The 17,067-nt window shown below is 47.4% G+C and overlaps 1 protein-coding gene across 1 annotated transcript in view; it reads right to left on the reverse strand.

Moving 5' to 3' along the window:
* The window catches only part of loxl1 (lysyl oxidase-like 1), a 119,348-nt gene that overhangs the window by 16,197 nt on the left and 86,084 nt on the right, over positions 1–17,067 (reverse strand). The window contains exons 5-6 of the mRNA XM_085972228.1: positions 2,354–2,449; positions 2,147–2,262 (exon numbers count right to left, since the gene is read on the reverse strand). Of these exons, the coding sequence (XP_085828354.1) occupies positions 2,147–2,262; positions 2,354–2,449 (212 nt within the window). The remainder of the gene's footprint in view (positions 1–2,146; positions 2,263–2,353; positions 2,450–17,067) is intronic.

Here is a 17,067-nt window from a genome sequence, read left to right on the forward strand (position 1 = left end):
CGATCAAGGGATATGGGGAGAAAGCAGGGACCGGGTACTGAATTTGGATGATCAGCCATGATCTAATTAAATGGCGGAGCAGGCTCGAGGGGCCGAATGGCCTACTCCTGCTCCTATCTTCTATGTTTCTATGTAGAACAGATTAATAGATGGACAACCAAATTGTTGTTCTTCACAGCGGACATGTTAAGGCAAGCAGAAAGACATTGATACAGAAGTCCACTCATCAGTGAGTTATGGTCAACTATACAAGTGGAGCTAATTATCATATATCACCTCTGGCCCTGATATATTCTCTTTATTATACACGAGCGGGTGGGAAGACAATTATATGTTTCATCCAGCTGTTTTTAGGTCGGCCAGAGTCACGTGCCACTTCCCAGCGAGGATCATCCTCCCAGGCCTCTGGCAATACCATTCAAGAATCAGCCACTTGGTGGTGCCCAAGAACAACCCATGACTGTGCGCCTGATGATCTGCCCGCTCGGCGCAACACTGCGAAAGAGCGGCGCAGCAGAGATTGTAACCTTGCTGTGCAGGAAATCACGGGTGCAATTTATCACATGGCAGCACAGCAAAGTAGCCAATCCAACTAATGTTTGAGCATTTCAAAACAGGGATTTTAATGATTAAGGGGTCGACCATTTAGGACTGAGATGAGGAGAAATTTCTTCACTCAGAGGGTGGTGAATCTTTGGAATTCTCTACCCCAGAGGGCTGGGGAGGCTCAGTCGTTGAGTATATTCAAGACAGAGATCGATAGATTTATGGACATTAAGGGAATAGTGCAGGAAAGTGGAGATGAGGTCGAAGATCAGCCATGAACTCATTGAATGGCGCAGCAGGCTCGAGGGGCCGAATGGCCGATTCCTGCTCCTATTTCTTATGTTTTTATGTTCTTATACTAGTAAATGAGGAAGTATGAAGCCTAGTACTTAAAACAAAGGTGTGATATGCAAAATCTGTAGGCATTTCTCTAGAAGCTGTTTATATCTTTCTTTCATACACCCTTGCTCAACATCCTATAGACTCCTATTGACAGCAACTAACGTTTATAGAGCACTTTTAAAGTAGAAAATTGTCCCCAAAGCAATTTGCGGAGAAGAGACAGATGCTAAGCAGCAGTGCAAGAGCCGAGGGAGGTAACTGCAGGTATGGTAGAAAAGATAAGTTTCGAGGCGGCTTCCGAAGGTGAGGGGAGAAGTAGCAAAAGTGAAAGGATTTATGAAGGAAGGTCAAAATCTCAAGGTCAAGGCAGCTGAAGGCATTGCCACCGATTGTGGATTAGAGGGAAGGGATGAATAGACAGTAGGCCAGAGTTGGAGGTCCATATGGCATGGGCTGGGATACGGGCCTGAAGAAGGTAATAGAGACAGGTGGGGGAGACATAAGACGTAGGAGCAGGAGTAGGTCATTTGGCCCCTCGAGCCTGCTCTAATATAGATACGGGATTCCCGCAGTTTTGCCATACGCGGATTTCACGTATACATGGTTTCCACTCTGCGACAATTTTCGCCAACCGCAGCAGTGAAATTCGCGTATCCGCAGTTTTTAATTTAGGAATAAAGTAAAAAACATGATTGACATGAATCTTGTCATTCATGTGGAAATGACTTATGAAATAATACTGGGCGGCCTGCTGGTGGTGCTGTCCAGGGAGAGTATAAATACTTGGGCATTGGCCCAGCTTGCTCAGAACATTCTTTAACAGGAACTAGTGAAGGACACAACTAGACTTCCATGTTGTAAAACAGTTGATTAAAGCTTTGTTTAACGCTTAGACCGAGTGCCTAGTAGTTTTCTTAAGTCAATGATTGTTATGCTTTTTATATATTTTTTTGTTGTGTTTATACACATTTATACTGAATTTGCCAACTGCGGTTTTACTAACCACGGGGATTTTCAGGAACATATCCCCTGCGGTTGGGGAGGGATCCCTGTATAGATATAGATATAGATGAAAACTTTGTTGGGGGACAGGGCGCCAATGGAGCGGAGAGGGGAGGGAGGTGATGGGTGAGCGGGACGGAGTGCGGGACAGGTAAAGGACTGTCAGAGCTTAGGGACGAACCGAAGTTGGCACTGGCTGGAGCTCGGCAGGCCGAAGGTAACTCATAAATCAAAGCAAAAGACTTGAAATACTTACTGTGTTATTTTACAATTTGTAGTGGCAACATATCGCCCTGTGTAGTGAATGTCGCATCTGATAACGTTGTTGGTGAAATCTGATTCTTGTATAAGATAGTTGGGGTTTACTTGAAGCTATAACATAAAAATACAAGCGAGTTATAAAACTATGTAATGTTGAAAGAGATCAGCACTGTGTGCAGCAACAACTCTGGTAGTCCTATACCTTCAGTATATATTTCCCAGGTTGGGTATCTGTGATGTCAATCCACTGACAATCAATATCTGCATTGTAGGTGTCATAGCAGCCAGGACTTAGACCCTGAAAGAATGAAAAAGAAAGTCATGTTTATAATAATCATTCTGTGATACACTTTACCAATAGGCTAGGTATTCTGTGGCGAGTGTCTCACCCCCTGACTCCCCAAAGCCTTTCCACCATCTACAAGGCACAAGTAAGGAGTGTGATGGAATACTCTCCACTTGCCTGGATGAGTGCAGCTCCAACAACACTCAAGAAACTCAACACCATCCAAGACAAAGCAGCCCGCTTGATTGGCACCCCATCCACCACCTTAAACATTCACTCCCTCCACCACCGGTGTACTGTGGCAGCAATGTGTACCATCTACAAGATGCACTGCAGCAACTTGCCAAGGATTCTTCGGCAGCACCTCCCAAACCTGCGACCTCTTCCACCTAGAAGGACAAGGGCAGCAGGTGCATGAGAACACCACCACCTCCAAGTTCCCCTCCAAGTCACACACCATCCTGACTTAGAAGTATATCATCGATCTTTCATCATCGCTGGGTCAAAATCCTGGAACTCCCTCCCTAACAGCACTGTGGGAGTACTTTCACCACACGGACTGCAGCGGTTCAAGAAGGTGGCTCACCACCACCTTCTCAAGGGCAATTAGGGATGGGCAATAAATGCTGGCCTTGCCAGCGACGCCCACATCCCATAAACAAATTTTAAAAATGAATTGTTGAAGTATCAAAATCATAAAGCACAGAAGATACATAAGAAACGTAAGAATTAGGAGCAGGAGTAGGCCATACGGCCCCTCGAGCCTGCTCCGCCATTCAATAAGATCATGGCTGATCTTCGACCTCAACTCCACTTTCCCGCCCGATCCCCATAATCCATTGAATCCCCTAGAGTCCAAAAATCTATTTATCTCACCCTTGAATATACTCAATGACTCAGCATCCACAGCCGTTTGGGGTAGAGAATTCCAAAGATTCACAACCCTCTGAGTGAAGAAATTCCTCCTCAACTCAGTCTTAAATGGCCGACCCCTTATCCTGAAACTATGTCCCCTAGCTCTAGACACTCCAGCCAATGAAAACAACATCTCAGCATCTACCCTGTCAATCCCCCTCAGAATCTTACATGTTTCAATGAGATCGCCTTTCATTCTTCTAAACTCCAGAGAGTATAGGCCCAATCTACTCAATCTCTCCTCATCGAATCATAGAATGGTTGCAGCACAGAAGGAGGTGATTCAGCCTGTCGAGCCCGTGCCAGCTCTCTGCAAGAGCGCTTCAGCTAGTCCCACTCCCCCGCCCTTTCCCCGTAGCCCTGCTAATTTTTTTCCTTCAGGTACTTCTCCAATTCTCTTTTGAAAGCCATCCTGGGACAACCCTCTCATCCCAGAAATCAAACTAGTGAACCTAGAAGGAGGCTATTCGACCCATCATGCATGTGCCGGCTCTTTGAAAGAGCTATCCAATTATCCCAGTCCCCATAGCTCTGCAATTTTTCCCCCCCTTTTCAAGTACATTTCCGATTCCCTTTGGAAAGTTACTATTGAATCTGCTTCCACCGCCCTTTCAGGCAGCGCATTCCAGATCACAACAACTCGTCGCGTCAAAAAAACTCTCCTTATCTCCCCTCAATTATCTTAATGCGTGTCATCTGGTTACTGACGCTCCTGCCAATGGAAACAGTTTCTCCTTATTTACTCTGATCAAAACCCCTGATAATTTTGAACACCTGTACAACGAGGCAGATCAGCACATAATCCAGCGCTGTGGGCTGAAGGCTGCAGATTCATTACCGACAATTCCCCGCAGGGCAAGCTGTCAGCTTCGGCCCAGGTGATCACAGCAAGGCGATGAAGGGAGGTTTTCGCCACAGGGGAAAGAGAGTGAAAGAAAAGTGACTGAACCAGAGACTCGGGTCTCTCATCACGCAACCCTCGGTGTTGGGTTACAGAGCAGTAGAGAGCTGGGAGCAGCTTGCCTTTCTCCCCCACCTCCATGAGGGGAATGGTATACGATTCTAAGGCTCAGCAAGTAAAACAAGCTAAGAAAATAAGGCCTGACCCGCTGAGTATTTCCAGCATTTTCTGTTTTTATTTCAGATTTCCAGCATCCGCAGTATTTTGCTTTTGTATTAGTGTTTAATTCACTACCACTGCCGAGGATTCCCCCTACCGTGGTTGACACAGCCCTTGACCGTGTCCGTTCTATTTCCCGCACTTCTGCTCTCACCCCTTCCCCTCCCTCCCAGAACCACGATAGGGTTCCCCTTGTCCTCACCTTTCACCCTACCAGCCTTCACATTCAACGGATCATCCTGCGCCATGTCCGCCACCTCCAGCGTGATCCCACCACCAAACACATCTTCCCCTCACCTCCCCTTTCAGCATTTCAAAGGGACCGCTCCCTCCGCAACACCCTATCCACTCCTCTATCACCCCCAACACCCCCTCCCCTTCGCCCGGCACCTTCCCGTGCAAGCGCAGGAGATGCAACACCTGCCCTTTTACCTCCTCCCTTCCCACTGTCCAGGGCCCCAAACACTCCTTCCAGGTGAAACAACGATTTACTTGTACTTCTTGCAATTTAATATACTGTATTCGCTGCTCACGATGCGGTCTCCTCTACATTGGGGAGACCAAACGCAGATTGGGTGACCGCTTTGCGGAACACCTCCGTTCAATCTGTAAGGGTGACCCCGAGCTTCCGGTCACCTGTCACTTTAATTCTCCGCTCCACTCCCACTCTGACCTCTCCGTCCTTGGCCCCTTACACTGTTCCAAAGAAGCTCAACATAAGCTCGAGGAACAGCACCTCATCTTTCAATTCGGCATTTTATAGCCTTCTGGACTCAACATCATTTCAGACCGTAACCTCTGCCCCTATCTTTTTTTTTCATTTTTATTCTCTCTCTCACATAGCAGCTGTCTTTCATTCTGCCATTGCCATTTACACTTCATCTAGAGTCATCTTTTGTTTCTTAACTTGACCCATTAGCCTTGCACCAAGAATGGTTCCGGGGATGAGGGACTTCAGTTACGTGGATAGACTGGAGAAGCTGGGGTTGTTCTCCCAAGAGCAGAGAAGATGGAGAGGAGATTTGACAGAGGTGTTCAAACTCATGAGGGGTCTGGACCGAGTAGATAGAGAGAAACTGTTCACATTGGCAGAAGGGTCGAGAAGCAGAGGACACAGATTTAAGGTGATTGGCAGAAGAGCCAAAGGCGACATGAGGAAAAAACTTTTTTACTCAGCGAGTGGTTAGGATCTAGAATGCACTGCCTGAAAGGGTGGTGGAGGCAGACTCAAGCACGGCTTTCAAAAGGGAGTTGGTTAAGTACCTGAAGGAAAAAAAATTGCAGGGCTACGGGGAAAGGGCGGAGGAGTGGGACTAGCTGAAGTGCTCTTGCAGAGAGGCAGCACGGGCTCGACGGGCTGAATGGCCTTCATCTGTGCTGTAACCATTCTATGATTCTATGAAATTATAATATTTGAATGATGCTTCTTCCCCCCCGCCCCGCAAAGAACGCACCAATTTCCTGGTTGGGATTATTACCTACACTGTGCTTCATTTAGCCTCAGCTCCCAGCATTCCCCACTGCTTGCCGCCTTCAGAGAAGCAATGGGGAATGATGGGAGCTACGGCTGAATGCTAAAGCCAATTTACAAATGTTCACTTTTCATTTTTTTCAAATAGATACACACAGATAGGGGGCATTGTAAAGATTTTCTCTTGAGGTACCGCTTTAAATAAGATAATAGAAGGAAAATTTTACATTCAGCTAGGAGCCTGCAGGTGATGGAGTAGCCACAGTCACAGGAGTGAGGATGAACGTAAGCTTGATCCGTGCTCTACTCTGTTCCCTCTCTAAGCCCTGTCTGAGTGGGAAAGCATCGAGAGAAATCATATTTTCTCTTTGCTCAGAGAGGGGTCAGAATGTGGAATTCGCCACCATAGGCAGTGGTCGAGGCGAATAGCATACATTCAATGGGAAGCTAGATACACACATGAGGGAGAAAAGAATAGAAGGATATGTCGATAGGGTGAGATGAAGATGGGTGGGAGGAGGCTGGTGTGAAGCATAAACACCGGCATGGACCAGTTGGGCCGAATGGCTGTAAATTCAACGTGATTCTATGGGCTGGATTTTACCAGCCCTGAGGAGGCGGGACTGCTGGGAAAATCATAAAGAATGGGAGCGGGTCCCGAACTCGCTTCCAACCCCCCTCCAACCAATCTTCCCGGGAGTCGGGTCCCTGATTTGCGCAGGGACCCGACTCCTAGCTGCAGGTAGAGGATTATAGCCACTTAACTGCCTGCTAACAGGCAGTTAAGAGGCTTTTTCCCATTTTGCAACTTCTGCTGCGGGCATCCCGACGTCGGGGAACCCCGCCAGGGTAAGTGAGGCATGCTGTGGGTCTGTTGTAATGTTTGTGTATGGATGACAGCTGCAGGAGTGGTGTGAAGGATGCAATGGGACACTGGTGAGTATCAGAGGTATCGAAATGTTGGGAAAGTCATTTTTAATGTGTTTAGATTTTTCTGCAGGTGACAAGCTTTGAAGTGTTTGTGTGGCCTCACCTTATTGGGAGAAGTGACAGATCGCTTCTGTACTCTCACCTGCGGCTGCCATCTATTTCATCCTAAGGAGTCATTGGAGAGCCTGAGTGCAAGGGCTCACCTTTGTACAGTGATTGTCAGTGTTTGACAGCACCTCAATGCTGTCAAACACTGTCAAATCATCTGTCAAAAATAGATGGTTCATGTGCCTTTAAGAAAACCGGCAGATGAAGCATCATCAACTGACGTCATCTGACACCGGCTTTCCCTTAATTGGCCAGCAAGCCCCCAGGGCGGGCTTAACAAGGCCAATCAGGGGAAAATAGCATCTGTGCATCGGACGTCGCTGGGGGCGGGACTAGAACCCGGAAGGCATCAGTCCCGATCCCAACTTGCCTCGGTAAGTATAATCCAGACCTATGTGTGGTCTCCCTTCAGGAGAAGGAAAATTGGAGAGGTGATTTCCAGTCCCATCTAATTGCCAGCTACCGGGCACATTGGCAGCAATCTGCAGGCAGGCCATTTCCTTGCCCTCCTAGACACAGAGACATCAAGTCCAGGCAGACAGAAGATGACAGACAAGTTTACAAAGAAAAGGTGAGAAGCGCATGAACAGAATATTAGAAAAAGGAACGGTGAGCCTACAGGCCTCATAATTCTCAGCAGGGAAATATGCAATCCAGATGGCCTAAATAAGTGAGTGCAGAGTGCTTTGAGCAGAAGAACAAGCAAAACCTTTATTGTACCAATATGGAAATTACAGTGAGTAATGCAATGAAAGGAATGACTTCACCACTGGAGTTTACTTTTCTTCAAAGCGGAATATTGGTTCACCTGCAGTAACTTCCTACGCAAAGCTCCAGACCGAGAAAAAGCGCAGCCCTATGCTGTGGGCAGATATTGCTACAATTTTACTGATATTCATTTAGCGGTATAAAATTCACTTTTCAAAATAAAACTCTGCTGATACCACCCAAAAAGTATGAGAAAGTAATTATCTCGCGGGGCATGACTCACACACAAGTTTCAGTCGAAAACAGGTAAGTGTTAGAATCACATGTGGCCTAGTTTCTAGCGACCCGTCTCCGACTGCAAAACTATGTTAGACACGATGGGCTAGATTTTCAGTATAGACAGTTTTGGGGCGCTAACCTTAGCGCCCGCCCGAAGTTAGCGCCCGCCCCAAAGTAGCGCCCCGTTGCCGGAAATTCAGTGGCTTCGCCCTAAGAGGTTGGTGGAGCGCTAAAAGAGGCGTTCCACTACTATCTTTAGGCGCTAAGCCGGCGGTGCAGAGCGCAACGCCCGAGCTCGGGCGCAGCGCATGGCAGACACTCTGGTGCCAGTGAGCTCTTAAAGGGGAAGGGTGCATGTGTTTTTTTAGGAGGAGGAGGAGGAGGAGGAGGAGGAGGAGGAGGAGGAGGAGGCCGGAAACATAAATACACCGTTCACAACAGCACACTGGATCCTTCCACACAACACATGCAGACTGCCTTTTATAGTGCAGGAGGAGTGCCCTTTAATTTGCGCTCCACAGGGTGTGTTGCGTTCCATTTTACAAACGCTCTGGGCGCCAGCCGCACAATGGGGCGGTCCGACTGAAGTTTGGATTCGGGGCGGCCAAAGGGCGTTGCACGAGGATGTGACGTCATTTTCTGCGCGCGCATCCGGGCGGCCGCTAAACTTTGCGCCGGCGCTAACGGGCAACTTAATTTGGGGCGGGGCGCAAACTGCGCTGCGCCCAGGCGCTACACGCATAGCGCCCGAAAATCACTTCTCTTAAGGCGCTAACTGCTGGCGCAAACAACTGAAAATCTAGCCCCCAGTATTCTATCGTACCCTGTGTATTATACGGACAAAGCAGGCCTGCCTGTGCTGCATGACTTTGCTGAGTAAACCAGATGTCTGATTGGAATTTTTAACTGAATAAGAGAGTTTGAAATATTATTATGCTCATTCGCACCAAGTCCCGTTTGCCCATCACCACCTGTGCTCGCTGATCTACATTGGCTCCCGGTCCGGCAATGCCTCGATTTTAAAACTCTCATCCTGGTGTTCAAACCCCACCATGGCCTCGCCCCTCCCGCCCTCTGTAACCTCCTCCAGCCCTACAACCCTCCGAGAGCTCAAGCGCTCTTCCAATCGTGACCTCTTGTGGGTCCCCGATTTTCTTTGCTCCACCATTGGTGGCCGTGCCGTCAGCTGCCTAGGTCCTAATCTCTGGCATTTGCTCGCTAAACCTCAAACTCCAGCATGATTTGGACAGGTTGGGTGATTGGGCAGATGCATGGCAGATGCAGTATAATGTGGATAAATGCGAGGTTATCCACTTTGGTGGCAAAAACAGGAAGGCAGATTATTATCTGAACGGCAATAGATTGGGAGAAGGGGAAGTGCAACGAGACCTGGGTGTCCTTATGCACCAGTCGCTGAAGGTAAGCATGCAGGTGCAGCAGGCGGTTAAGAAGGCAAATGGTATGTTGGCCTTCATAGCGAGAGGATTCGAGTACAAGAACAAGGATGTCTTGCTGCAGTTGTACAGGGCCTTGGTGAGGCCACACCTTGAGTACTGTGTGCAGTTTTGGTTGCCTTACCTGAGGAAGGATGTTCTTGCCATGGAGGGAGTGCAGCGAAGATTCACCAGACTGATACCTGGGATGGCAGGAATGACGTATGAGGAGAGATTGGGTCGATTGGGCTTGTATTCGCTAGAGTTTAGAAGAATGAGAAGGGATCTCATTGAAACTTATAACACTCTAACAGGACCAGACAGACTAGATGCAGGAAGGATGTTCCCAATGGCGGGGAAGTCCAGAACCAGGGGTCACAGTCTAAAGATAAGGGGTAAGCCATTTAGGACAGAGATGAAGAGGAATTTCTTCACCCAGAGAGTGGTGAACCTGTGGAATTCTCTACCACAGAAGGCAGTTGAGGCCAATTCATTAAATATATTCCAGAAGGAGTTAATATATTTCTTAAGGCTAAAGGGATCAAGGGATATGGGGAGAAGGCAGGGACAGGGTACTGAGTTTGGATGATCAGCCATGATCTCATTAAATGGCGGAGCAGGCTCGAGGGGCCGAATGGCCTACTCCTCCTCCTATCTTCTATGTTTCTATGTTTCCCCCTCCCCTCCTTTAAGTCACTGCTCAAAACCTACCTCTTTGACCAAGCTTTTGGTCACCTGTCCTTATGTCTCCTTATGTGGCTAGGGGTCAATTTATTTCCGATAACGCTCCTATGAAGCGCCTTGGGATGCTTTACTAAGTTAAAGGCGCTATATAAATGCAAGTTGTTGTTTAGGGCATGAGTTGCCAATGTGTATTTGATTATCACACTGCAGTAACTGAACTGGTAGAATAATGTGACCATTATGCTGCGGTGTACACAAATAAAAATGGCCAGGAATTTTCTCGGAGCTGCTCCCTCTTCACCGGCATCCTTCTGCTGGAAGTGCTGCTGGCAGAGCTGGAGCAATTATGAGGAATCTCCCGGTCAATGATTCAAAAAAGGTTGTGCCTATGCATGCAAAAATAATTTAGAGTCATAGGGCAGGATTTTCATTGGGCCGCGGAGGCGGGATTGGAGGCGTGTGGGGGGTTAAAATCCCAAAATCGGGGGTCCCGACCCCCATCCAACACCCAACCCGCCTCCATGCCAGTTTCAAAGGAGGCGGGTACCTGCCCCGCACTGGGACCCGCCTACCCGAGGCGGGAAGGGGATTAGTGCCAATTAACTGCTTGTTAACAAGTAGTTAACAAGCAGTTTTTAGCCTAATCCCTATTTTTAAGGTTGAAGTGTGGGATTCCCGACAGCTCCAAACCACGCCAAGTTTGCGAGGCGGGCAGTCGGGTTGAAGGACTTGGAGGGGTCGAGATGTCGGTGTTCAGGTGAGTGATGTGTGCATGAGTGCGAAGGTAAGTGTGTTTGGTGTGTCTAAAGTGTTTAAAGAAGTTTAAATTACCTTTTCTTACCTTTTCAGCCTTCCTTCCTTTAGGTCTTGGAAGTCCCTCATCTCACCGGCACAGAAAGCAGAATGGCTGCGGACTGTCAAAAGTGACAGCATTCAGCTTTCTGAGCAGGAGAGATTTCTAACTGAGTCTGTGGAGAAGGACTCAGGTTAGAAGTAAGACTGTCAGTGTTTGACAGCCTCAAACAGCTGTGAAACACTGATATTTCATCTGTCAAAACCTCTTGACAGATGAAATTTCAGTCTGTGACGTCACCTGTTGCTGGGTGGCCCTTAATTGGCCTGCTGAGCCCGCTGGACAGGCTCAACAAGGTCAATCAAGTTAAAATCGCGTGGATTGGCCACACCTTGATGGAGGCGGGACTACAACCCCGAAAGTTGTAGTCCCGCCTCCTACCCGACTCCTGAATGAAAATCCAGCCCCTAGAGTTATACAGCACAGAAAGAGACCCTTCGGCCCATCGTGTCTGCGCCGGCCATCAAGCCCTATCTATTCTAATCCCATTTTCCAGCATTTGGTCCGTAGCCTTGTATGCTATGGCATTTCAAGTGCTCATCTAAATGATTCTTGAATGTTGTGAGGGTTCCTGCCTCTACCACCCTTTCAGGCAGTGAGTTCCAGATTCCAACCACCCTCTGGGTGAAAAAGTTTGTCCTCAAATCCCCTCTAAACCTCCTGCCCCTTACCTTGAAACTATGCCCCCTGGTTATTGCTTCCTTGTGGGATCTTGCTGTGCGTGAATTGGCTCCATTGAGTTTGCCTACATAACAGCAGTAACTGGGTTTTTGAACTGATTGATTGGCTGTGAAGCTCTTTGGGTTCCCCCCCCCCCGAGTATGAAAGGCCACTATGCAAATGCAAGGTCCTTCTTCTTTCTTACTCCTCAATGTGACACAGGAACAGGAGGAGGCCATTCAGCCCCTCGAGCCTGTTCCGCCATTCAATGAGATCATGGCTGCTCTGCATCTTAGCTCCTTCTACCCGCCTTGGTTCCGTACTCCATCATACCCTTACCTAACAAAAATCTATCAATCTCAATTTTGAAATTTTCAATTGACCCACTCCAGCCTCAATAGCTTTTCAGGAGGGAGTTCCAGATCTCCACTATCGTCTGTATGAAGAAATGCTTCCCGACATCACCCCTAGCTCTAATTTTAAAAGTTCTGCCCCCACCAGAGGAGATAAGTTGATAGTTTCTCTCTATCCACCCTAAGAGTGGGTGAATTCAATGCCAAATCAGGCACAGAAAGAGAAATAAAAAGAGAGAAAGAAAGATTGGATTAAGAGATAGAAAAAAAAGAGAAAGGAAAAGTAAAAAAAAAATTTAATTTAAAAATTTGACTTTTTAAAAATCTCCTGCAACAATTCACAACCTGAAGGAATGAGATGGCACACTTATAGTTGTTTACTCTCTGGGCAAGAAAGGTTGATTGGCAATCATTAACAATAATTATATCGTTAAAAGGGTACTTGTGCTGTTAATTAATACTGTGGCGAGTTTAATGGGCAATTAATGTGAAAATCCAGCAACCTTTTGAAACTCACGGGGAGGTTGAGGGCGAGCTGCCGTTTTCGTGAGGCTAACAGTGGAGCGGCGCGTCCCGGCCAGCAACAGGCGGTGAGTCGCAATTCACGGGGTATCTCTTCCTCGCCACAAGTTGCTGGTTGATTTGCGCATTAATACCGCCATGCGTCGTTCAGATGCCATTATTTTTTCAGTAAAATCTGGCCCAATGTAAACGTTATTTGTGTGCTTAGGCCTTTGGAATTAGCAACAATGCCCTTCTGCCAAATAATTGTAGCTTGCCCGTACCACAGTAAACTCTTGTTTAAATGGCACTTAATCATCCGGAATACTTTAATAACCGGCAAAATAGATAACTGGTAATCTTGCCGAATCCATCCAGCACTCGTTTTGCCGAGTCCGAGTCTCCCACGGTGGCCGAGTTAGTCAGTGGTTTTTATTTTTGTTTGTGTTCAAAATTGCCTTGGTAGGTATACCTCTCGGTTATCCAGAATTTTTCATCAACCGGCACCATCCTGGTCCCATAGGTGCTGGATACAAAAGAGTTTACTGTATTATGTTGTAGTGAAATAACAAAGTTACCAAGAGTTTAACGTGCTCCCGCAGGTTAAAATCTAAGGGGGAAACATTGGGTTGGTTTGCGCCTCTCGTTAGCGCATCCGGGGGGTGCAAACAGGTGCACAAATCCCCTTGCGCCTGGGCGCTGCGCCACTAACGCCTCCTGCAAAATTCAGCGGGAGGTTAGCGGCAGTGGTAGCGCCCTGGCCGCAAACTTCCCTTGCGCCCCCTGACCTATCGCCGCACGATGTGTGCAACAGGGTCAGGGGGCGCCTTTGCAGCGCCGGCGGCGCAACATAGAAACATAGAAGATAGGAGCAGGAGTAGGCCATTCAGCCCCTCGAGCCTGCTCCGCCATTCAATGCGATCATGGCTGATCATCCAAATTCAGTACCCGGTCCCTGCTTTCTCCCCATACCCCTTGATCCCTTTAGCCTTAAGAAATATATCCAACTCCTTCTTGAATATATTTAATGAATTGGCCTCTACTCCCTTCTGTAGTAGAGAATTCCACAGGTTCATCACTCTCTGGGTGAATAAATTCCTCCTCATCTCTGTCCTAAATGGCTTATCCCTTATCCTTAGACTGTGACCCCTGGTTCTGGACTCCCCCGCCATCAGGAACATCCTTCCTGCATCTAGTCTGTCCAGTCCTGTCAGAATTTTATGTTTCAATGAGATCCCCTGTCATTCTTCTGGTGAATCTTCGCTGCACTCCCTCCATGGCAAGAACATCCTTCCTCAGATAAGACGACCAAAACTGCACACAATACTCAAGATGTGGTCTCACCAAGGTCCTGTACAACTGCAGCAAGACATCCATGTTCCTGTACTCAAATCCTCTCGCTACGAAGACCAACATAGCATTTGCCTTCTTAACCGCCTGCTGCACCTGCATGCTTACCTTCAGCGACTGGTGCGCAATGGCACCCAGTTAAAGAGGCAGGTGTCGGGCGGCCATTTTTATTTGATCCGACTGCCCCCTTGCGCTTTTGTATGCGGGGTGCCGGCCGCGATCATTAGGCCCCTGCCCTTTAATCGGGGGAGGAGGCCTGCAAAATTAGCGCCCCGGCGACATCAGCACCCCAAAAGGGGCACCACCCAATTTTTCCCCCTAAGAGTTGAAAAGTCAGTGTTTGTACCATTCAGTTGCAATAAGCAGGGATGAACTATTTACTAAGGATTAAGAGCTGCAAGTTGCAGTGACTGAGTCGGGGCAATGCCATCAACAGCACAAATTGCTCTTGAAATCAAAGTTTGCCAACCAAGAAACGACTGACCTAATTTAAAAAAAACATTTAATTCAAACTGAGGTATTACTTATTGTTTGTATTTAAAATAAGTGAGTTTAAAAAGCTCATAATGGCCGAACAGCTCCTTAAAACAGAAGAGTCTCCATCCGTCTGCAGTGGTTCAGTGGGTAGCGCTCTCGCCTCTGAGTCAGAAGGTTGTGGGTTCATAGTCCCACTCCAGAGACTTGAGTGCATGAATCTAGGCTGACAACCTCAGTGCAGTGCTGAGGGAGTGCCGCACTGTCGGAGGTGCCGTCTTTCGGATGAGACGTTAAACCGAGGCACCGTCTGCTCTCTCAGGTGGATGTAAAAGATCCCATGGCACTATGAAGAGCAGGGGAGTTCTCCCCGGAGTCCTGGCCAGTATTTATCCCTCTATCAACATAACAAAAATAACAGATAATCTGGTCATTACCATATTGCTGTTTGTGGGAGCTTGCTGTGCACAAATTGGCTGCCACGTTTCCCACATTACAACAGTGACTACACTTCAAAAAGTACTTCATTGGCTGTAAAGCGCTTTGGGACATCCTGAGGTCGTGAAAGGCGCTGTATAAATGCAAGTCTTTTTTTTCTATCCGAACGTGTGCCAATTACTGCAGGATTGTGCAGTCAGAAAACGCCCTGACACCCGAGAGACTGGTCGATAAGCGGAGACGTTTGGCCTGCAACCGTCCAACCTCGCTGGGTGTAAAACAAGATGTGGCCAAGAAGCTGTTACAAGGAACACGAAAGTATAACGAGGGCTGCTGTTACGGTCTCTCTTGATTTGTTGCTGCAGTTGTGAATTGAAAATCTCGGCGTGGGGCTCAGTTGTAAAACCACAAAACCCCCAAAAATATTAAGCGACAAATCGAACAAAGTTGAGCAGGGCGGATTTAAAAAGTGAAAAGGGAGCAACACAAATGCAGGCAGATTGTACAGGTGTAATACAAAGGCATAAATCCACAGAAACAACTTACATTTCTGCAGCATCTTTCAGCTAGTAAAACATCCCAAGGCACTTCACAGGAGCGATTATCAGATAAAATTTGACACCAAGCCTCATAAGGAGATATTAATTAGGACAGGTGACCAAAAGCTTGGTCAACGAGGTAGGTTTTAAGGAACGACTTAAAGGAGGAAAGCGAGCTAGAGAGGCGGAAAGGTCGAGGGAGGGAATTCCAGTGTTTAGGGCTGGTGGAGATAAGGAAATCGTGGATGCACAAGAGGCCAGAGTTGGAGGAGCACAGAGATCTCGGAGGGTTGTAGGGCTGGAGGAGGTTACAGAGATAGGGAGGGGCGAGGCCACGGAGGGATTCGAGCAGAAGGATGAGAATTTTAAAATCGCGGTGTTGCCGGTCTGGAAACCAATATAGGTCAGCAAGCACAGGGGTGATGGGTCAGCGGGACCTGGTGCGAGTTAGGATACGGGCAGCAGAGCTTTTTGGCTGAGCTCAAGTTTACAGAGGGTAGTAGGTGGGAGGCCGGCATTGGAATAGTCGGGGCTGGAGGCAACAAAGGCATGGGTGAGGGTTTCAGCAGCAGATGAGCTGAGACATGGGCGGAAGTAGGCGGTCTCAGTGATGGAGAGGATACGGGGTCAGAGGCTGTGGAGGGGTCGAGAGTGGTGGTGAGATAGAGCTTGCTGTCGTCTGAAAGAGATCAGAAAGGGATAGAACATTAGCCTGCTTTGAGAAGTTAAAAGAACTGAACTCAGTTTAGAGAGAGAGTCGGCAGTTATGCTACAGTAACTTAGCTAAAAAGGCTCTCGAGTTATAAACATTATAGGAGTAATAGCTAAAGAGACAGAAAAGAAGGCATGAATTGGTTGATGGCTCCATCCTTGATAAAAATCACACTTTAGCAGGAAGAAAGGACGATTGTGAAGGGCTCGCAGACTGCATATCCAACACACCACTTAGAGATATAACCAGCACATCGCAGAGACACAGAAATAGCTTGCTGCAGAGAAAGGTATTTTGAAGCAAAGAGGTCATAAACCCTTCTACTAGTACCATAGACTTAAATAGAAACATGGGATTATAGGGCCTATTATTATACTGATAGGCAAATTGAAAAGACTACCTGTAATGTAATTCCCAAAACCAAATGTAGAGCGGAGATGTTATGTTAAATTGAACCCAGCTAAGTTCTGTACTGCTATCATGCTTTAATGAATTTTGTTATTGCTTGTCTTACAACTATTTTTCCTGTAGTGATTATCACTTTGATAATCAGGTTCTCTTCATGATAGAGAAAGAAAGGCTTGCATTTCTATAGCGCCTTTCACAACCTCAGGATGTCCCAAATTGCTTTACAGCCAATGAAGTACTTTTGAAGTGCAGTCACTGTTGTAATGTAGGAGACGCTAATTTGCGCTTGGCAAGCTCCCACAAGCAGCAATGTGATAATGGCCAGATAATCTATTTTAGCTGTTGATTGAGGGATAAATATTGGTCAGGCCACTGGGGATAATTCCATAGGTTCACCACTCTCTGGGTGAAGAAATTCCTCCTCATTTCAGTCCTAAATGGCTTACCCCTTATCCTTAGACTATGACACCTGGTTCTGGACTCCCTGGCCATCAGAAACATCCTTTCTGCATCTAGTCTGTCCAGACCTGACAGAATTTTATAGGTTTCGATGAGATCCCCTTTCAATCTTCTAAACTCCAGTGAGTATAAGCCCAATCGACACAATCTCTCCTCGTATGTCATTCCTGCCATCCCAGGTATCAGCCTGGTGAATCTTCGCTGCACTCCCTCCATGGCAAGAACGTCCTTCCTC

Source organism: Somniosus microcephalus, chromosome 32 (assembly GCF_052327205.1).
Source record: "Somniosus microcephalus isolate GS21.2 chromosome 32, FLI_Smic_1.0, whole genome shotgun sequence".
In the NCBI taxonomy this organism is placed as follows: domain Eukaryota; kingdom Metazoa; phylum Chordata; class Chondrichthyes; order Squaliformes; family Somniosidae; genus Somniosus; species Somniosus microcephalus.